General features: G+C 43.2%; 3 protein-coding genes across 4 annotated transcripts; 1 reads left to right on the top strand and 2 right to left on the bottom strand.

The window, feature by feature from the left end:
* Positions 1–4,208: 4,208 nt before the first annotated feature.
* Positions 4,209–4,929, bottom strand: LOC147439952 (uncharacterized). Its single transcript, XM_086485665.1, has one exon. The coding sequence runs from the start codon at positions 4,919–4,921 to the stop codon at positions 4,454–4,456; it is 468 nt and encodes a 155-aa protein (XP_086341791.1). The 5' UTR covers positions 4,922–4,929; the 3' UTR covers positions 4,209–4,453.
* Positions 4,930–4,955: 26 nt separating this feature from the next.
* Positions 4,956–6,041, top strand: LOC147439953 (MFS-type transporter clz9-like). The gene has a single exon (XM_086485664.1). The coding sequence runs from the start codon at positions 4,956–4,958 to the stop codon at positions 6,039–6,041; it is 1,086 nt and encodes a 361-aa protein (XP_086341790.1).
* Positions 6,042–6,196: 155 nt separating this feature from the next.
* LOC147439954 (uncharacterized) lies at positions 6,197–9,162 on the bottom strand. 2 transcript variants are annotated; one of them, XM_086485667.1, is made up of 4 exons: positions 7,791–9,162; positions 7,493–7,694; positions 7,345–7,399; positions 6,197–6,237 (listed from the first exon to the last, which is right to left on the bottom strand). In XM_086485667.1, the coding sequence occupies exons 1-3, from the start codon at positions 7,814–7,816 to the stop codon at positions 7,373–7,375; spliced, it is 255 nt and encodes an 84-aa protein (XP_086341793.1). In that variant the 5' UTR covers positions 7,817–9,162; the 3' UTR covers positions 6,197–6,237; positions 7,345–7,372. The 2 variants fall into 2 exon arrangements, with proteins under 2 accessions (XP_086341793.1, XP_086341792.1); XM_086485666.1 differs by lacking the exon at positions 6,197–6,237 and having other exon boundaries at positions 7,118–7,399; positions 7,791–9,161.
* Positions 9,163–22,259: the final 13,097 nt, after the last annotated feature.

Below are 22,259 nucleotides of genomic sequence, written 5' to 3' on the forward strand. Positions count from 1 at the left end.
ACACTCTTCGACGAGGAAGACGCCATGTGAGATTTTTGAAAGTGCTGCGAAGGTTCCATCCTTCCTGAGCACGAAAGATTAGATATTTGAAGCGGATGAATATTCACGAGATTTGGATACGGCTTTTGCCAAGGTTCGCGAGACTTTGCAGGAGCCTCAAGAACGACAGAAAAAGGCAGAAGATCGCCATCGTCGCGACTTGAAACTGAAGAAGGATGATTGGGTGCTCTTACTTTTGAGAAGGCACGCCTAAGAAAGAAAAAGGGAAAGGAGAGGCTTTTTCCAAAGCTTAGTATGCGATACTACGGACCTTTCCAGATAATTGAAAAGATAAATGATGTCTCCTTCCGATTGAAACTGCCAGATACTTGGAGGATTCACAATGCATTGCATGTGAGTCTCTTGAAACCTGTTAAGGGTGATGTGCCTGATGATGGGGAGCCTGATGAGCAACCCGCAGTGGAAGAGAACAAGGAGACCCTTGTTCCTGAACAGATTTTGGCACATACGGATACGAAGAAAGGTAAAGTCCGAAGGCGGTTCTTGGTTAAGTTCAAGAACTTTCCTGTATTTGATACGAAGTGGATGGAGGAGGAGGACCTAGCAGATACTCCTCGGATTGTGAAACTTTACCTCGATGTTTTGGTTTAGCATAGTCTACTCCAAACGGAACCCAAAATTCAGCTTGGCCGGAGATCTGGTGCAGTGGGATGCACAAGAGGGGAGTCACTCCGCTCCTTTGTCAACAGATGCCTTGATTTTGATACTAAAGTCACTGATGTCTCTTTGAGCTTCAAGGATACTGAGAGCTGACAGTATTCTGCTGGATGACTTTATGAAATGGAATTCCTGATTATGATACTGATTTGTTCTTGACTTCTTGTGAGTGCAGGAACTGATAGACGAAATGACTGCAGCATTTTGGTTTGACTGATCTCGAATAGACATGGTTGCAATAGGGGTTAGTCAATCGGACATCGATGAGGTCCCGATTGGACCTAGATGTGATTGCTAGCTACATTGCCGATAAATCATGTCAATCGGACATCGATGAGGTCCCGATTGGACCTAGATGTGATTGCTAGCTACATTGCCGATAAATCATGGTCTAAGATCCGAATGAATGTTGAATGTCATGTAATGTCATGTGATGTCTGATGATGTCCTGTGATGTCGTGTGATGTGACTGTCGATTTTGTACATGTGCTAGATGTGTCTTCCTAGTACGTAGGTACTAACAGTGAGTGTCTGCTAAGACAGTTTATGGCTTTTGTCGGTTTTGCAGGCGTAATCGCGGTCGATTACAATGCTTTCAAGAGGGGGGTATGTCACAGAGTGATGGCGTGGCAAACAGCAGAAACCCTAATTTCTACCAGAAACCCTAAAATTCCTGCAAACCCTAATTTCTGCCAGAAACCCTAATTTTCGAAAATCACAAAGGCTAAAAAAAAAATGATAAGCGACGCAAAATTTGCTTTTTTTATAAAAAAATAGAAAAGACTCTCTAAGAGAGAGAGAGAGAGAACTGATGCTTTTATTTTTAAAAGCTTTTGGGGCTCTGCTTTTGGGCATCCCTTGTATCTTTAAATAAGTGGTGAGGGCTTCACTTCTCAAAGCATATGGACGCAGAGTCTGAGAGTGAAACCCTAGCCACTCTCTTGTACTTTGATCTGATTAATATAAAAAGAAATACTGAAAGGGACGCCAGTCTTTGGGGCCAATATCTCTAGGCACGGAACTCCGTCGGGCCAGTGCAAATCTATTGTGATCTGTGAATTGTTTTGAAGTGGTTATTTGGTACTGTCGCAGTTGATTCTTGACTTGGAGTGTCCAAGTCTGTTACACCTCTCTTGTGGAGAGAGCCAGCCTAGAGGTTAGTCCGACATCTCCTCTCGAGGTGTCGGGCTCGCTCCCGGTATGGACTCTCTGATCACACAAGAGTGCCGTGATGTGATGTTTACAGTTCAGCAAGCTGCCTTCCGTAGGAAATTTGTTGAGTCTCCTCTCTCAGGATGTGATTTGCTTTTGGGCATTAGATGGTTTCGTGAGCATAACCCTCTCATTGATTGGGAGGAAAATATGGTTGGTGTATATGTGTTCATCTTTCTTGATGATATTCTCATTTTTCCTGCATCGTGGGAACAACATGAAAAGGATGCAGAAAGGGTATTGACCCATTTGGATGAGAATCAGTTGTACATTGTAGCTAAGAAATCTGAGTTTTTCTCATTGAAGTTACTTATCTGGGTTATATCATTTCTGCAAAGGCGTCAAGCTACACCCCGCGAAGGTGGAACAGGTACGTACTTAAGACTTGACCAAAACTGCATATGATGTGCATTCTTTTCTTGGTTTATGTCTTTATGTCAAGCATATAGTTCGCACATAGAGTTTTGCACGCATTGCCGCACCTATGACTGATGTTTTGAAAGGGGTAAAGACTCGCCGTCAACGCGTGGATTTACCTGAGGCAGTCATTGAGGCTTTCGCAGCTCTCAATGTTGCGGTGACAGAACCACCGTGTCTTATCCTTGCCTCTTGGGATGACCCCTTTGAGGTATGGACGGATGCGAGCAATGTCGCCACAGGCGCTGTGCTTCAACAGCATGGTCGTCCAATTGCTTTCCTTAGTCGAAAGATCAATAGTGCAGAAAAGAACGATTCAGTTTATGATAAAGAACTTTTGTCTGTCATTCACTCTCTTAAGCATTGGAAGCATTTTCTGTATGGTAGAGAGTTCACAGTTCGAAAGATCACCAAGCCTCTCCAGTCTATGCCTAGTGCACATTGGAGTGATCGCCGCGCACGGTGGTCACAATTTTTTGAGCAATTTGGAGATTTGATTGAGTATGTGCCTGGAAAAGCTAACCCTGTTGCGGATGCTTTAAGTCGCAAAAGACAGATCCTGGCTCTTGAGTCAAGATCCACAGTTTCTCTTCAAGGTGTGTCTTTCGACAGCATGAAGAACCAGTACACACGTTCCGAGTTTGGTAAGCAATGGTTGCGGGCTCTTGCTTCCCAAGGGCCTAGCAACTATCTCATTCGTGATGGTTTGTTGAATTTTCGTCACCGTCTATGTGTGTTGCCCTCTCTCAGGACAACCATATTGCATGATGCACATGACTCTCTCACGGGTGGACACAGGGGAATGAACACCACTTTGGAAAAAACAGAAAGATTCTTTTATTGGCCTAAAATATGAAAAGATGTGTTTCGTTATGTCACACAGTGCACTATTTGTCAAAGGTAAAAGCTCCTCGGGGTAGGCAGCAAGGCCTCTTGCTTCTGCTGTATATTCCCGATGGACCTTTTCAAGATATTCCCATGAATTTTGTGACTAACCTTCCACCTAGTTTGCATTCAAAAAACACTCAATGTTTGACAATTGTTGATCATTTTAGCAAGTTTTGCATGTTGATTCCTTGTAAGGCCACAGTCACCGCACAAGTTGTAGCACGATTGTTCATTAAGCATTGGTACCCCCTCTGTGGTTTGCCAAAATCGATTGTTTCAGATAGGGATGTTAAGTTCACGTCCACTTTTTGGCGCGCACTCTTTGAAAATTTTGGCACTAAGTTGAATTTTTCATCAGCTTTTCATTCACACTCAAATGGTCAGACAGAGATTTACAATCAGTTGGCTTTTGATGTTTTAAAGTCATATATGCATGATCAACAGTCTCATTGGGAGCTCTATCTCCCATTGGTTTAGGCTATTTTGAATGTCTCTTTTTCCTCTACCATTGGTCGAACTCCGTATGAGGCAGCTTTTCGTTGTCCGTTCTAGTCACTTTTGACTCGCTCGGTCAGTCAAATGTCTGATGTCAATGCTGAAAGTCAGTCGTTGGATGAGATTTCTGAGAGTGTGAAGCTTTGGATAAGCAAGGCTCAGGAGTCTTACTCACAGCAGGCTAATAAGCATCGTCAGGATGTTTCGATCAAGGAAGGCGATTGGATGTATTTAAGAATCATGAAGCAATGTCTTAAGGAAGTTGGAAAGAAGTGTCCAAAGTTGTCTTTCAGAATGTATGGTCCATTTCCTGTCATTAAAAAGATAAATGAGGTTTCAATAAAATTGCAACTGCCTAACTCATGGTCAATGCACAACGTTTTCTATGTTTTTTGGTTGAAAGTGTTTCAGGAAACACCTCCAAAGGACATTTCCGAAGAAGAAGAACCGGAGATCATTGATGAAGCTGAAGTCATGGAGCCAGAGCAAGTATTGTTGCATCAATTTCGCCATGGTTCATAGAAGCAAGTGAGACAATACTTTCTGAAGTTCAAGGATCGAGGAACCCACGAGGCAGGGTGGGTTGATGAAGAGTTTTTCAAAGATTATCCGGAATTGTTGGCAGCCTACAAGGAAGCCATGCATATCGGTACCAATACTTCTCTTCAAAAAGGAGGGAATGTCACGTGCACACCTAACTCTATGTGCATGTGGACAAGCTACTTCATGACAAGGGTTCGGTTAGCTTAGAAAGTGTTCTGGCACCTTTGTGAGTCTGTTCGTAGACTGTGCATATGTCCACACAGTTAGTCCTGAGAATTGCATAGGGCAAAGGGCCACCAGCATGGTCTATAAGGACGTTCTGAGAGATGGCACCACAGTAGCCATAAAGCAGATAAAAGATGGAGTGAATGTAGAGGATTTTATGCAAGAGGTGCAGATAATGAGCGAAATTCACCACCACAACCTCTTGGATCTGGAAGGCTGGTGCTGTGAGAGGGGGAAAGCATTGTTGGTGTACAAATACATGGCTAAGGGAAGCCTTAACAGCTATCTGCATGGGGAGAGGAGGAGATATGGGGAATGGCTGTAGTGTGAAGTAAGGTTGATGATAATAGAGGGCTCCAAAAATGGAGATGTGTCCTGCATCTGAGGCTTCTTTGCTCCCAAGATGATCCCGTCCTCCGACCATCCATGGCGCGTGCGCCGAGCTCTCCAAGATTCCTATGTCTTGCCACTTCCCAACACCAACGCTTGACTTTACAATCTCCAGGATTGCTATGTCTTGCCACTTCCCAACACCAACGCTTGTGGACCAGTCAAGAGCAACAAGGTTCAAACCAGAAATTGTCAAATCACTTCATGACAACCTACAAAAGATGTATATGCAGCATAATTATCCACCCTCTAATATTTGGAATGCAAACGAAACGGGCTTTCAAGGTTGCCGAGACAAGGGAATGAAAGTGCTTGCAAAGAAGGTATCTAAGGCTGTCTATGGCGTTACATGTGATTCCCGTGAATGGATGACAGTGCTATGTTGTGTTAATGCAACCGGTGAAGCCATTCCATCCTACTACATCTTCAAGGGCAGTCGTATCACAAGCAATTATATTCAACAATGTGAGTCGAGAGCGGCAATGGCCATGCAAAAGAAAGCATGGATGACGAGTGAATTATTTAAAGCATGGCTTGAGCATTTTGATAATGCTATTACAAGGAATATGGGCAAGGATAATAGACACCTTCTTATTCTTGATGGACATGGAAGCCATGTGTCTCTCGACGTTGTGGCCAAAGCACATGATGCAAGGATTGACATTATCACTCTACCTGCCCACACTTCCCACAAGCTCCAACCGTTGGATGTGTCAGTATTTAAATCGTTAAAGGTTCAATTCAGAAAAGAACGAGATATATGGCAACAACGAGCTGCCTCAAGACAAGCAACCAAAAGTGAGCTAGCTTCACTTGTGGCAAGGGCTATACAAAGTTCTTTTACGGAGTCAAACATAAAGGCTGGCTTTCGGGCAACGGGCATATGGCCACTAGATTCATCCGTCGTCAATTTTGACAAAATTCCATGCAATCACATCAACCTCACAGAGGATCCAACTATGGTCATTGAAGAGGAACAATCTCAGGTGCCCAGCACACCCATGCAAGACGACTTTGAAGATGAGGCAATTTTCACATTGAACAATGTGGCAACTCAAGGAGATGGAGACAACATTTTTGCATTTCAAGGACAGATGGAGCATGCACAAGATGAAGGCATCTTTGCAGCCCAAGGACAAACAAGAATGCAATGAGCTTTACACAATTATTGGTAGAGGAGGAAGTTTCCACTGTTGAAATTCAAGCAGCATATTTAGAGGGGCATGCAATTCAACCTATTGATGCAAATACTCGATTAGAGAAGGCAGTGACAGATATCGATGTTTTGATTGCAGATAATCCAATCTCATTGGGGAGAAAGAATTTGTTCCATCCAAAAGAAAGAGGATGCTACATCAAAATCAATTAGCTGATATAAATCACAATCAGCTTTCAGATGAGAATCAGAATCAGTTTGCAAATATAAATTACAATCAGTTTTCATATGAAAATCAGAATCAGTTTGCAAATGAAAACACCAACTCAGAACCAGCCAGCTTCACATGTGGTAGAGATGAAAGACATCGCATCATCGATCTTTTGTGGGTTCCACCAACAGAGATGTGCATTCGACAAGTCAATCGTGAAGCATTTGTCGATTATACCAATAGTTTGATTCTCACTTCAAGTCAATACATGGACAGTATGAAAGCCAAAAATGCAAAGAAAGAACAGATTACAAAAGCAAAGGAAGAGAAGAGATTGGAGAAGGAGAAGAAAAGAACACAAGCATTGGCTGAAAAGGATGCAGCACGACAATGAAAGATAGATGCACAAGAAGCAAAGCTTGCAAAGAAGAATTGGGGATTACAACAACAGATTTTTGAAGAAAAGTTACGTTCGGTATTATGGGAGGGAGGTTCTCTATAAGGTTTGCCCTTACGTCCACTACACATAGACCAACCGTATCATGCATATGCTCGGATGCGTCGAATGGAGAAGCTACATCTTACACGAAAAGCCCAGCTACAAATATGAGCCTAAGAATATTCCCACCCCCTTTTTGCAAGGTATATACACATATCAGCTCTTGTTTTGGCTCAATACAATTCCTCAGGCACAATTTCTCGGCCGTGTAGTCTTTCCTTAGGAGCACATAACAAACCACTTTTTGTAAGCCCACAACTTTAATATCTTTCTGATTCCCATTATCATTCGGATATCACTTTATCATCGCCTTATGCAAACTTAATCATTTCTAAGCTACACAATACAAAGAAGAGCAGACAGCTTTTTACAATCTTTTGATTTCAATAACTTTCAATTCATTTTGTATTAGATTTACAATTTCAATGTGTGTTTCTAATTATCAGATGTTTTAATCAATTTTCAAAATTACCGATGTCTTGCATAATACACAAGACATCAAGCTGTCATGAGACTTGGTTTGAGACCTAATATTTTACACACACCCTAAATCAACAAAGACATGATTACTGAGTGAGGTAAAAACCTCACCTAATAACTTTAGTTTTGATGGCACTCTTTAACAGTAGGCATAGTAGTAACTCACCTACAAGCAACCGAAGAAGAACGAAACGTCAAGTGAAAAAAAAAAAACATTCATCATACAGAAAGAGCTCACATCAAAGCTACAAGTCCTCACATATGGCTGCCTCCAGCATGTCTTTCGGTGGATTGAGCAACAATAGAAAAATCCAAGCAGAGCCTTCATGAGTTGAGCACCAGTAGCTTGTCTTTTTCCTCCTTTCTTGAAGCAACTACCTTCATGGCGATGCATGTAGTGCCTCTCTTTGATTTTCAGTAATAACCCCCATATGATAAGTAGTGGGGCCATGGTCTTGAATCTGATAACATACAAAAATACTTCAAGCCAGAAGAAACCATTACAAATGTCAACTATTCAAGTCAAAATATAAATAAGTATGTGCATCAAGAGCTACCTGAACAATGCGATGAGTCGGACCATTCCCTACTGCAATGCCATCCAGTTTTAACCAAGCCCCTTGCTCCTTCTACTTGAGGACTTGCCGACCAACGAAGAGGGCATTGCGAAAGATGTCTGTACAGCTCTGAAGGTTTCTCTGACCTCTTCCTTGCCCTCCACAAGTGCCCCTTTTATGTGACCACGGAGAGCTACTTAGGGGCATATGTCCCTTCCATTGCGACCTACATTCTTCAAGCGTAACAGGGTAGTTGAGAGACAGAAATGTGATTCTCGGAACGAGTTTGTGATGCAAGCACACTGATCTTCCCGGACTCACCATGGGCCAAGGGGTAAGATTGCGATGCAAGCATTGATCTTCCCTGGCATGCCAATTGGTGGTGCTCTGCACAACTGGTCTTTGATGACCTAGGCCGCAATAGCAAACTCTGAGCAGAGCAAGGAGAAGCAGCAGGGCAAACGATTCCCTGCAGGTGTGATGATTGCTGTGCCCGCAATAGCAAACTCTAAGGAGCGCAAGGAGAAGCAGAGGGCAAATGATTCCCTACATGTGTCCACACTTTGACCATTATGGCCAACGGGACTCTCACTTCAGTAGGCTATGGCGGGCTCAGTTAAATGGCAGCCATGTTGCCCTTGCAACTCATGGCGGACTCAGATAAAATGGGGGACATGATGCCCTTGCAGCTCATGGAGGCTCCGAAAGAGGGGGTAAAATGTGGCGGGTGTCAACCTGCTCGACAGATTAGTGCAACCAGCAGGCGTAGGAAGCTCGCATGCACAGCGTAGCCATAGCTCAGTACGAGTAGGGGGTACCAGCTGCGACAAATTCATAAAACAAGTAGATTCTCTCTATTTTTTGGGGGCAGAGAGAGGACGTCTGAGCGACATCCTGCAAACAAGGGGGTGGGGAAGCCAGGGGTTATGGCAGCCTGCAGCCACGCCCCGAGAGTTACAATTCTCCAAGCTAGCCTCCTTGCAGTGCTTGGTGCCTCTTGGCAGCCTCCTATCTTCTTTGCAACTGGCGATAACGCCCTTACGTGATATCTGGCTCTGCTCTCATGCCACCCTAGCTCACGGCAACCCTTTCTCCTGCTGCTCTCAGCCCTTTGTACCATCTTGCGGCCAGAGGAGGCGCGTGAGGTGAAACCGGCGTCTGGCAAGGGAAGTGTCAGGGGCGACTGGCAGGGGAGGTGAGTGCACAGAAGGCTCATATTTTTTTTTAACCTGTGTGTTGCCCAGTGTAGCAAGATTGCGGGTCGGCTAGGCAAGTTTCAATGAAGTTTGAATTATACGCTGCTGCGTGTTCAAATCCTACATACGCCTTTTAGAGGGTGAGAGAGATCTCATGTGAAGAGAATCGGCAGAATTGAACTAACAGCCTTCCAGTAGGAGTATTTAACATGGATGTGATAAGATAGAGTTAGATAATGAAGCGACACATGTCTAACGTTGGTTGGATACACAATAGGAGTATTTAACATGGATGTGATAAGATAGAGTTAGATAATGAAGCGACACATGTCTAACGTTGGTTGGATACATAAAAGACGCACTCCTCTCACTCTCTCTTTTTTCACAAAGAAATTATTGATTGCAGAAATTACCCCATCTATCCTCACCACAACCTTATCATCTCACCCTGTCAGCTCAGTATAGCATTGGGTAGTTTAATAATGGACTACCACTGCACACCTTAGGGGGGGCTATCGGATCTCCTCTCACTCCCTTTTTTTTCACAAAGAAATTATTGATTGCAGAAATTACCCCATCTATCCTCACCACAACCTTATCATCTCACCCCGTCGTGTGCAATGACACATGGAAGTGCTAGCCAATACCTTGAATTTTTTTTAAAAGCTGGTTTTGACCCTTAAATCTCCCTCTTTGCTTAGGTGGCCCACTATTGGCCCCTTTACCCTAGAGGTGGCTACACCACCAACGCTTGAGTTTTTTGATGTGCCCTTTCGTCTCACTGATTCCTAAACATAGCATCCCTTTTGCTGCATGCACATATTGATACAAAACTTAAAACAGTAATGCAAGCACTTCAAACCGTTTTCCATTGTGAACACTACACAATTTGTATCGACCTTGTATAACTCAACGGGGTGTGCATTGATTGGGTGTTTATATTTCCATCACTTTGATAGCTTTCCGAAATTAGTTTTTATGTTTCTGCCAACTGCATCCTTGCCAACAATTGTATCGGCCTTGTATAACTCAACGGGGTGTGCATTGATTGGATGTTTATATTTCCATCACTTTGATAGCTTTCCGAAATTAGTTTTTATGTTTCTGCCAACTGCGTCCTTGCCAACAGCTGGTGCACACATTTGAGAAAAATGTTCTTATAATTTTAAGCGTCCGTTGTGTGTGACACTACATGAGCTTGTCGGGCGTCCGTGTGTGACACAGGCCTAAATTGATATCAAACTTCCAAATGATTGGCAACTGAGCTTCTAAGCTGGGCACCGTCGATGTAGGTTGGAGTTGTGTACCTTCTGCACTGGAGAGGTGCAATCAACGATGCATTTCCAAGGGGGAGGGAGGACTAGCGTGTTCTGAGGGGGGTTCAAAATCCCTTCTATCGCAATCAGCATGTGCCAGCTCCTTTCCCCTTCTCTACCTTTGCCTCGTTTGAACCCGGCCATCTCGTATACAGAGAAAGGGCAAGGGTGCTTTACACATAAAGCGCTCGCTTTAAATTTAAATACCGCAATAGGGGCATGGCTTATTGGTTAGACTTCTTAGTTGTTAGCGGGCTGGTCCTGAGATGAAGCATTTGGCGCAACATTCTAGTTTTGGACAAGGGGTAAACGATGTCCAAAGCTTGGGCGGCCTTTTTTTGTGGAGCAAACCACAATGACAGACGCATTTACGCCATGCTCCTGCATCTTGGCATTGGGGGGCACCATATTGGTGTATGTAAAGTACTTAAAGTGCCCATTGTACAAAGTGTTCATTGTCCAATGCCCACAACCGCCAAAACGAAAATATTGAACCTCTCGAGGACTAAGGGGGTAGCCATATAGGCCTAATAATATGGATGCAATTGTTCGATCTCGTAGAAATTATTTTTTATCCTACTTACATAAGCCTTACAACAACCAAGGTTCGCTCCCTGAAGACTGGCCCACCGTGCGAGCTCCCTTCCCTTTCCCACTACGAGCTGCAATCCAAGGTTGTGCACAAGCAACTGGCAAGTGCCAATCGAAGAGGTAGTTCCTCTTTTGGAGGGTGGTTCAACCACCTCGTAAAGAGGAGGAGCTTTGACAATGTGAACACCTTCCAACTCGACACCATCTGGTTTATGAGAACGCAACCACCATCGTAAATCACTACTAGAGTGCTTTTTATTAGTGTTATGTGAAGGGCGTCTAAGGACTTCCATGTATTGAGATGCCAACCCCCCTTTTAAAAAAACATAGGCCTTCCATTGCATACTAATTTTAGAATAGGGCCTTGGGACATAGAAGGCCAAATTCACAATTTGAGTTTCTTTTAATATTTCGATTTTTTGGAGGACTTTCTATCTAGCTTTGAAGGGTCAAGAAGGCCTCTACAATCCTCCATTTTCAGCCATGCTTGGAGTCATTACCTACTTTCACTCAAAAACCCACCACTTCCACTCATCAATACCCAAAATTTAATTTAGACAAACATATTTTTAGCCAAGAAAAAAGAAGGCATCTATATGGCCTTTGCCCTTTAGGCAGGTCATAAACCTTTATATATACACTATAGAGAAATACATTAATTTTTAAAAATAATTCCTCCTTTTGCAGCGGCAAGCGATAGCCTTTGATAAAGTGCAATTCTTGAGAGTGATTCATTGAGTACCCTAGTCCCTTCATCATGCTCTCGCATTGCCATGATAAATAGTGAATCATCACTTTGGGTATGTTGTGCAATCTCCTAGACTTGACGAGATGCCACTCTACAGGTGCAGGGTTGTGAAAGTTATAGACAAGAAAGAGAACAAGTTGGGCATCCTGGAACAAGCTCCATGATGGGTGTTGCTACGGAGTGTGCAAGAGAGAGAAGGAGAAGGGGGAAGGGGATAATGCACAGATAGTTGGGTTAGTGGAGAGGAAAGTGAGAGAGTCAACTATCTCACTTTCTCTCCCTATATTGATTAGAGAAAGTAAGGGTAAGGGTGGTTTCCCACGGCAACCTGGCCTACATCCCAACAACCTCCCACTTGAAGGTCTGGTGGCCAATAGTGGCATAAGTATAGTTAGTCTATACAAAGTCGATGAAGCATCTCCTAAGCTTCATCCTACACCCATAAGTTATATGCAATGTGTAAATCGCTCCAAGGCTAGGCTCTTCGTGAGAGCATCTGCAGGGTTGTCGTCAGTGTGAACCTTGAAAGCTCGATGCGCTTGCCATCCAATGCATCTCGTATGAATGGTATCTGACCTCTATGTGTTTCGACTTTGAGTGAAACATCGGATTCTTTGCCAAAGCAATGGCACTCTGACTATCACAATGCAGTACTGGAACCTAGTGAATGCCCAAATCTCCCACTAGCCGAGCTAACCATATGGCTTCCTTGCTTGCGTTGAGGCGGTCCGGGGCGGGCAACAAGAGAGGCGACCTCTAAACACCCCTCAAGGCTCCCGTGCTGCTCAATTGGGGTTGGGGCAACCACAAGCATATCAAAACAACAAACCCACATCCAAACCCAAACAAGATAGGGGCACCACCTAGTTATGGTATGCGAACTAGGACGCAAGAGAGATTTTGGCACAACCAAGAAGATGCACCACACAACACACACAAGCAACCTCACACCAAGACACACATGAAATGGACCAGAGAGAGCTAGAGCAAAGGGAAGAGAGAGAGGAAAGGATCTTGCGTAATACCTTATTTGTGACTTGCAAATGGAGATGGTTCGTTATGATGCTATCGTAGAACTTGTATAAAACTCACTCAATGCTTAGTGATTGCTAAACATTGCCAAAACACACACACTGTCTTAGGGTGTGGGAGACCTCTCACCACAATACCCTCTTACAATGGACAAAAAATGGCAATGAAAAAACACACTAAAACACTTTCTAAATCAAGATCAACCGATAAAAACTCAAAATACACAGGTCACCTTGAATTCACCGAACCGTATTGCACAAATGGAAGGATGAAGATTTGAACGTCGAATCACGCCTTTGATGCACCAAACCTCAATTTATTAATGATGAAGGAGCATATACAATAGTGGTTTTGAGATTTGTGGAACTCACGCTCTCTCACTTACAATGTGTAGCTTGAAGGCTTCTCTCACACCAAGAGTGAAGCTCACAAGTGGTTGCTACACCTAAGTCTCTCCTCACGCATAGAGTGTTGGGGTGCTATGTGAGATATTGGAGGTTGTTCTACAAGAAGGAGAGGGGCCTATTTATAGGTTGGAGACCCCTCATTAAGATTATTGGAAATCCTAATTTACAAGCTAACAAACCAGGATTATGATTTTTTTGAATATCAAAACATTGCGGGCCTTCTTTGTTTGCTTGAGTCATGGGTGTGGGCTCAAAAGAGAGCATTATTGATGGTAGATAAGGTGAAAGTAAGTTTTAAGGAAGGGGAGAGAGAGAGAGAGAGAGAGAGAGAGAGAGAGAGAGAGAGTTACTATACATGTCTTGAGGTGAGGTGTCTTTTATGGTTAGGTCAATGCTATTTTGTGTTAGTATGTTAGTCGTTAGTAATCACTAGAAAGTTAATGTTACATTTACAATGGGTAGAGTGAGTTGATTTGATGAAGGAAGAGGGGTGAATTAAAAGAGAATCATTGAGATGGTGAAGCTTTAAGGAAGCTTGAACTCACCCTTGTGTAGATTGTGGAAAAAATGACCGCTGGTCTTCTTCTTCTTCTTCGCTTCTTTACGCCGCCGCCACGGTTGACCACCACGATGAAAAGAGGATTTGTTGATGAAAAATCCTCAATTTGCAGAAGTTATCATGGTTAAGATGCTGAATTTTAGATATTTTAGGAGAGGTAAATGAAATTGTAACATAGAAGCAATAGAGAGAGACATGGAGAGGGTGTATGTATGTAGAGGTTCATAAAAGAACTATAGGGATGAGAGAGAAGGGTAATGGTGAAGAGGGTGGGAGAAGCCATGGAAATTGCAGGTTTGAGTGAGGGAAGGAGAGGAATGTGTGTGTGTGTGTGTGTGTAGAAGTGTGGAAAGAGGTGAGAGAAGACTATGGGCTACTTGTGAGAAAAGTGGGCAGACTGGGGTCCACTCAAAAAATCATAGCTCACCGCTGGTAGCTCCAAAAATCATGAAAAAATTTGAGGTGATTATTCAGAGCGTGGGCTACATTTTCTCTTTTGACCACTGTTCCAAATTCAGAGTGGAGATAGGTGCCAAAATTCTCACCAAAAAGCCTGTTTTTATGCCTGCAAAAGTCTTTTAGTGGCCCCCTCCTTTGTTGAATTTGTACAATGCATCCAAGAGTGAGCCCCTCCTTTGTCATATTATAATACAAAGCATCCAAGTTGCCCTTGACCCATGCATGGAGGAGGATTATTGGTGAATAAATAAATATATACATGGTGGGACTAGTGTATGGACTATTCATGGACTTTAGCTCAATGAGCACATGGTGTTAGAATAATGAGTAAAAATAATAATAATAATATGGAGGAGTTATGGATATGGAAAGATATTGGAATCATATGATATGGTCCCTCCTTGAATTATTTTGGGTGAAAGAGGAAAAGGTATGCAAGTAAATAATATAATAAAAGTAACCAATGAGTAGAAATCAATTTTTTGTTTTCACGAGGGTGAGGGTGAAAATGTGGGAGTGATTTGTATAAAGGAAAAAAATGAGGTTAGAATATGTACATATTGGCAACAAATATACTTATGGTGTAAGAGGATGAAAGAAGGTGTACATAGGTTTAATAAAACACACACCTAAGTAGAAATATTTAAATAAAATACCAAAATAATTATAAAAAATCCCTATATTTAGGCCATATATACAATGAAATATTTACACACAAAGAGGCCATAATATACTTTTATTTTTTATTTTTTTAATTTTTTTTGGCTCACCTAGCCCAGTGACTAGCTAGCTGAGGGTTTTTTAAGGAAATATAGGAAAAGCCCCCTAACTCACACACGCCTATTTGCAGTGAAATGGTAGGGATAGCCATAGCGTTTGGGTGAATTTGGTAGGGTGGAGTAACTTACTATGGCAATTATAGAGAGCCGAAAAACGGCTATCAGCGTCAGATGCAACAACATATTTTGCCTCAGTGGTAGATGAAGACGTGCAGTCTTGGAGACGCAATCTCCAAGAGATAGCTGACAGCAAACATGATCACATAGCCAAATGTGGATCTTCTACGATCCACACAACCCGCATAATCCGCATCTGTGTAACCTACAATAGATGCATCGCTATTTCCGAAGCGTAAACACATGCTAGTTGTACCCTTTAAGTATATGAGGATTTTCTTCACTGCTTCCCAATGCTTCTTGTTAGGGTTTGCCATGTACCTACTAACCACTCCCACTGCATGTGCAATGTCTGGTCTTGTGGCTACCATAGTGTACATTAAACTGCCAACTGCTGAAGAATATGGCACTTTCGTCATTTACTCTTTCTCAGTAATTGTCTTGGGAGAATCTTCCTTGCTAAGTTTGGAGTATGCTTGCATTGGGATACTCAGTGACTTCCCCCCCTGCATACTAAAATGTTGCAAACTTTGTGGATGTACTTTTCTTGAGATAATTCAAGAATTCCACGTTGCATGTCTCTCTTGATGCACATACCAAGAAATTGATTGGCATTTTCCAAATCTTTCATGGAAAACTGAGTGCTTCGTATCTTTTTCAACTGAGTGCTTAGCATCTTTTTCAACTGATTGATTCATCAATTGATTTGCGTGCAATAAGCATATCATCTACAAACAAGATCAAGATGATTAAAGAACCATTGTTCAACCTCTTTGTGTATAAGCAGTGACCCTCTTGACTTCTTATGTAACCCCTGAGACTGCATGAATTTGTCGAACTTTTGATACCACTGCCTTGAACTTGCTTGAGGCCATAGTGTGCCATTTTAAGTCTACAAACCAATTTTGCCCTCGTTATCTTTTGGTGTCACATATGAAACCCTCTGGTTGTTTCATGTAGACATCTTCATTTAGATCCCCGTGAAGAAATGTTGTGTTAACGTCCATTTGGACAAGTTCCATGTTCTGGATAGCAACCAAGCCAAGCACAGTGCGAAGTGTACCTAGGCTCGGGATTTTCCAATGTATACTTCTTCTTGTATACCCACTTGCAAGGTAAATCATTTTTGCCTTTTGGTAATTCAACCAAATCCCATGTCTCATTAGCCACAATCGAATTGTATTCTAATTGCATAGCCTGCTCCCACTTAACGCTATCGTCCATTTGTATAGCTTCTTTATAGCAGGTTGGCTCTCCACTATCAGTGACCAAAATGTGGTGTATACCTGGCTCAAACCGCTCGGATGCACGTGATACTCTTATAGAATGTCTCAGTGCTGACTGTTGGACTCTGCTCTCTCCGAAGCAATAGTAGTATCTTGCACTACTTGAGGATTAGGTGCAACACTACTGAACTGAGTTGGTTCGGAGGCTACATCCTCAAAACGAACGCGTCTGTACTCAACTTCTTTATTGGTCTTCTTGTGCATTTTTTATTCATTGAAAATCATGTGTGAGCTACAAATGACTTTGCGGGATTCTAGGTGCCAGAGACGATAGCCCATCTCTCCATTTGCACCATAGCCGATAAAAATGCATTTGTGTGACCTGGGATCTAACTTGCGACGAAGTTCTTTGGGCAGGTGAGCATACGCTTCACATCCAAATACACATAAATTCTCATAGCTTGGCGTTTTATCAGTCCATAATTCCTCTGGAATTTTGAAATTCAAAGGAGAACTAGGTGACCTGTTGATGATGTGCACTACTGTCAGAACAACTTTCCCCCAAAACTCTAGAGTAAGCTTCACCATAGAAATCATAGAGATAACTCGCTCTGAATCATGCAATTCATTCTTTCAACTATCCCATTTTGTGCAGGTGTGTATAGAGCAGTAAGCTCATTGTCTGTTTGAAAGCTTTTAGCTTTTTTCCTGATTGGTTCTGAACCATGGCGAGGAATTTTTGGAACATAGAAAATACCTATTCCTTAAGCTTAAGGAGATACACCCACACCTTTCTGGTAGAATCATCTATGAATGTGAAAAAGTATTTTGCCCTCCCTAGAGTTTCATGTGGGATTGGACCACACAAATCGTTGTGCACTAAGTCTAGGGGTTCGCTTAGTTTCTTGTTCAATGGCGAAGATGTCAACCTAATTTGTTTGCCGTAAAGACAATGGTCATACAATGGAAAGTCCGTGTAATCTAACACAGGTAAGTAGCCAAAACGCTGAAGTGTTTTCATTCCCTTTTGGCTAATATGCCCTAGCCGGCTATGCCACAACTCAGTAGACGATAGCTTGGCAACATAGATAGAGTGTTCGTCGACACTCGAAACAAACATAGAGTACAGGGATCCGTTTTTATGACCTTTCATCATGACAAGGTTGTTCTTGCGGATCAACCAAGAACGATTAAAAGTTGTAGTGTAGCCAAGATCATCCAATTGCCATATAGAAAACAAGCTCTTTGTAAGCTTGGGCACATGTCCGATATTTTGCACATAAAAGTAGTGCCATTATGCATCTGAAGTTTCACATCACCAATGCCAATAATGTCAAGCTCATAGAAATCACCAAGCTTGACTATGCCATGCATGGATGCATAAGAAGAAAACCACTCTCTATGTGGTATGACATGAAAACTTGCACCAGAATCAAGAATCCAATTATGTGCATAACCCTCATCCTGTGCAACTAAAGCATCTGGAGCGAGGTTTGAAGTGAAAATGAGAACATATGAGGGATCTGTTGTCACCTCTACATGAATCTCTGTTGGCATAATGTTCATCACTGGAGGAGGAGCATCCTCTATTGCAATGGTAGGTATGGGAGACTCAATTACATTGAGCTCCTCAATCTTTACCATACTTTCGTCTTTTCCATAATTATCTTTTTGCATGTTTTTTTGATCTCTTAAGAAACTACGACAATCCTTTTTGTAATGGCCTTTCCTATGGCAGTAATAACACTCGACATCTTTTGGCACTGTGGTCTCTACTTGAGTTCTTGTGTTTGCTAGGACTAGTAGAATTTTTCTCTCTACTTTTGCTTTTGTATTTGTTTTCGTCACGGCCTCTTGCCTTGGTTGAACTGCTAGCCATATATGCATCTGAGATTCACGTCGAATTTCTTCAGTGAGAACGCATTTGTGACGTCATTGAACACTAACTTGCCTTTCGGAGACGAATTGGAAGTGGGTAGAGAGCATAACAAGAATATAGACTTGAGTTGGTCGTCAAACTCCTTAAAGCTCTGAGATGTGAACTGACTGAACAAGGAGTTGAACTCATTTAAGTGACCAGAAACTGTGCTACCTTCTTTCATGTTGAGCTTCATAAGCTTTTTTATGAGAAAGACTTTGTTGGATGCACTTTTGCTCTCCCATGCTGAACATAAGCTATCCCAAAGTTCCTTGGTTGTTGTCTTCCCTATGATAGTGAAGAACACTGACTTGGCTAGATGTAGACGTATTGTTGCCATGGCTCTCGCATCCACAAGCTCCCATTGAGCTTGCGTATAGTTATCATCCTTTGCATGCTCTTTTAAAGGTTCTGATAGGCCTTTGTTTGTCAAAACATCTTTCATGTGCTCTTTCCACATGGTGAAGTTGCTGCCATCGAACTTGCGAATGAAATACTCCTCCTTTTTTGAATAAAAAGCCATTGTTGACAAGAGGGTTTGAGAGGTGCCAAACTATGGCGAGAAGTTGCAGAAATTTGGGCAGAGTAACCTTTGTATCGGGAGTAAAATCTCAACCGAAATAGGCTCAAAGGTGCCAACAATGAAAGTCACGACTCGCGGGAAGGAAATCCGGCAGAGTCTCCTTTGTATGAGGAGTTAAAACTCAACTCAAAATACGTATAAATGTGCCAACTGCACTAATTGGACATAAAAAAACTCATACTTTCACTACCAATGTGATCGCCAACTCGACGTCAAAAGCATATGAAATCGTCTAGATACATTTCCTATGGCAAGGGTACCAAAAGTGGCGAACTCCAGCTACCTGTATCACCGAAGGCACCGAAGGTGTCTCAACATTCAAGCACACCCCAGCTCAAAGAAAACCTGAGGATATCGACCCTCCAAAGGCTAATGCAGACACAAATGGAGTAGCCACAGTCTCAGAAAGGGCTCTTCCGGTCCAAGTCTCAGCAACGGTCGGGAAAAACTGCCACAATAGCCAAAAATAGCTCCACACGTAGTACAGTGGGTAGTGTCCGCAACTCAATGTACATGAGTGAACCGCGCTCAAACATGCGCCAAGAACTACTGCATACAATAAAAGTGATCCTTGCGGGGATATCTTCTCTCAAAAGAGCTCAGTAGCACTAGATATGCTCACACAAAAATACATCTGTCAATGCATATGTCCGCAGAGAAACTGCTGTCAAAATGACTGCTAAATCGCTTGTGAAAGCACTATGTCTGGAAACCTGGAGAATTTGTGTGTAAACCAGCTGAAAAGTCCCCTGTACCTATAACTTGTAACCTACGTGTCATTGTCGCTATGTGCCGATTTTCACCACCGAGCGGAAATGCGCTAATCGAATAGCCGCCAAAGGTGTCGTAGCCAAAAATCGTGATTTAGAGCGTGATTGGTGCACTCGATGCCGATGCCAGGTGTCACTCCTCTATGGTAGAGATACTTGACCCATGTTGTGGCAAGCACAGCTATTGATCGTGAGAAAAAGTCGTCCACGTGGAACCAGTATCGGGTCAAATGTCGAAAGTCCACCTGTAATGGGAGTAATGTCGAGCCGATACCGAATGTGAAAATCGGTGTCAGAACGGCTCGAATCGTCGATGTCGATGTCGTCCCCCACCGCCAGACAAGAGTGGCTAGTCGAATAGCCATAGGGAAAAGCGAATCATCGATGTCGAGGTCATCGATGCTCCAAGACGCCGTCGACGCTCACTCTCTATCTCTCAATGCTTGAGAATGGTGTCGGAGATGCCCATTCACTGTCGGAGATGCCCATTCACTCAATTACTCTCTCTTACACTCTCACTCACTCTCTCAACTCACACGCTAGCTCTCTCTTGAGAGAAATTGCTCACTCTCTCACAACACTATCTCTTAAGAAAGCTCAGTCTCTCTCTCTACTCACACACGACTGAGCTCTCTCTCTCTTTCTCTCTCTCTCTCTCTCTCTCTCTCTCTCTCTCTCTCTCTCTCTCTCTCTCTCTCTCTCTCTCTCTCTCTCTCTCTCTCTCTCTCTCTCTCTCTCTCTCTCTCTCTTCATCTGTCTCCAAGCTCGAGGTGTCCGGGAGTGGCATCGATCGAGGGGGTTTGATGGTGGTTTTGTGGTAACGAAACCTTGTACACAAAGGTTTGTTTTAAAAGCTCACACCAAAAAACAAATCGAATTTTTGTCTCTCGACTTCTGTAGAGATTAAATTCTATCCATTTTTGTCGATTTTTTGAGATTCGAGGGGGAGCTAGTGTGTGTGTGGACACCAGGGATGCCTTCCTTGACCTGAGATGTTCCCCTTACAAAGCTGGGCTGCTCTCGGAGCTCGAATTGCAAGCTCTACATCTCGCTACAGACACAGTCTGTGTGTGTGTGTGTGTGTGTGTGTGTGTGTTATGCCCTTTGCTAGCGCTACTCGGATTTTCATACACTCAATAGATTTCCTGGCACGGCTTCCCCCAAGCTCCTAATTGCCCCCCACTGTACTCGACACTACCCGGGTTTGTTCCTTGCTGATTTGATTTTACCTGCAAAATTGGCACTACCCGTGAGCTTTAATGTGTGTGTGATTGCACACGCTCCCAGTTTCCCTTACTTGCAGGTCTAATGGCGCTAGCTCTGTTTGCTTCGACTCTACACTAATGCCTGATTTGCTACCAGTACTGCCCAATTTGTATGCTATCAACTCAGTTGTCAGCACTGGGTTTACTGCCTCTCCTGCTTGCTTTGCCGCCAAATTTACTGCATGATGCCTTGTGCTCACCTTGCCCGATTTGTGTGAGTGCGCGAATGCAATGCATGTGCGGAGAGTGAGAAGGAGGGAGAGAGAGAGAGAGAGAGAGAGAGAGAGAGAGAGAGAGAGAGAGAGAGAGAGAGAGAGAGAGAGAGAGTACACTGGATGTGGATAGAGCTCCCAAATCTCACTGTATGAGCACAATGTGAGAATGAGTGAGAGTTTATACACTTATTCTTTGTATGTATAAAGAATAAGGGGATAAATGTGGGCGGCCGGACACTGGCCGGCAGACACGGGCAAAGCACACTGAGGCACACCGCCTTTATCTAACATTCTCCCACTAAAGGCTGTGTGCCGATAAGTGACAAGAAGACTAGCCTACAACTAGTATATACAAGAGGTGAGACAAGACGACTCTCAACCTATGCCCACTGGCTCACTCCAAACACGCTCTAGTGTAGATGTAACATGTATACCACTAGGGCTAGAGCCATGATGAGATTCCTAATGTAGGTATCAAGTGATGAACTGCAACGCTCCACAATGCATAATGCCAGTGTCAGTCATCGCACAACTGACAACTCCCACTGCAAATGCACCAACCGCATAAGCAAGTTCAGGTCTCGAGATCAAAAGGTCAGACATGAGAGAGCCGAAAGCCGACGAAACATGAACTATGTGTGCGGGTCTATACATGTCATCAACCTCAGTGCCATATGCATCCTCATCAGGAACCACCTGACTAGGCATCACTATGTCGGGCATCGTCTGGCAAAGGCATATCTGCTGAGAATGTCTGCAAAACCAAAAGATCGGTGCCGCTGCAATCACACATAGCTGCCTGAAGGACATTGTTGCCCTCAAACGTATCAGACGCATCATAGAACAATGCATCGGTCTCTGGTTCAATTGATGTCACCTCAACTGATGATTGACCAAGCTGTGCATCCCCAGAGATACCATTGTCTGCGTGAACATCACCACAAGACAAATGCACAACCTGCTCTCCATGCAGCACATCCGCAAAAGAGACACGCCTCGGCTCTTGCTCCAAACATGGTTGCAAATACACAGAGACTATACCACCTTGTGTGTCAGAAATATGCAAAGGGTATACCATACCACTCCTAGCACCTCTGGCTATCACCAGTGATCCCCTATGCATCTGAAATCTCCAAGCAATACACAATGCCTACTACTCTTCAACTGAGGCACTGAAATGAGACTCTGACTGAGTCTTGGTACATAACGTATATCTCATAAGGTAAGCAATGCACCGCTAGGTAAAGACATGTATACATCTCCAACACCCTCTATGTCATATACTGAA

Source organism: Adiantum capillus-veneris, chromosome 16 (assembly GCF_014529385.1).
Source record: "Adiantum capillus-veneris isolate H3 chromosome 16, ASM1452938v2, whole genome shotgun sequence".
Classification (NCBI taxonomy): Eukaryota; Viridiplantae; Streptophyta; class Polypodiopsida; order Polypodiales; family Pteridaceae; genus Adiantum; species Adiantum capillus-veneris.

What these genes read in the sequence shown, in the direction of transcription:
- LOC147439952 (XM_086485665.1), bottom strand. Translation starts at nt 4,921, where the DNA reads ATGGTCGGAGGACGGGATCATCTTGGGAGCAAAGAAGCCTCAGATGCA.
- LOC147439953 (XM_086485664.1), top strand. Translation starts at nt 4,956, where the DNA reads ATGTCTTGCCACTTCCCAACACCAACGCTTGACTTTACAATCTCCAGG.
- LOC147439954 (XM_086485667.1), bottom strand. Translation starts at nt 7,816, where the DNA reads ATGGTCCGACTCATCGCATTGTTCAG. An exon ending in CGACTCATCGCATTGTTCAG is followed by an intron (nt 7,695 to 7,790) that starts GTAGCTCTTGAT and finishes GTATGTTATCAG; the next exon opens with ATTCAAGACCATGGCCCCAC. An exon ending in CATGCTGGAGGCAGCCATAT is followed by an intron (nt 7,400 to 7,492) that starts GTGAGGACTTGT and finishes GGTTGCTTGTAG; the next exon opens with GTGAGTTACTACTATGCCTA.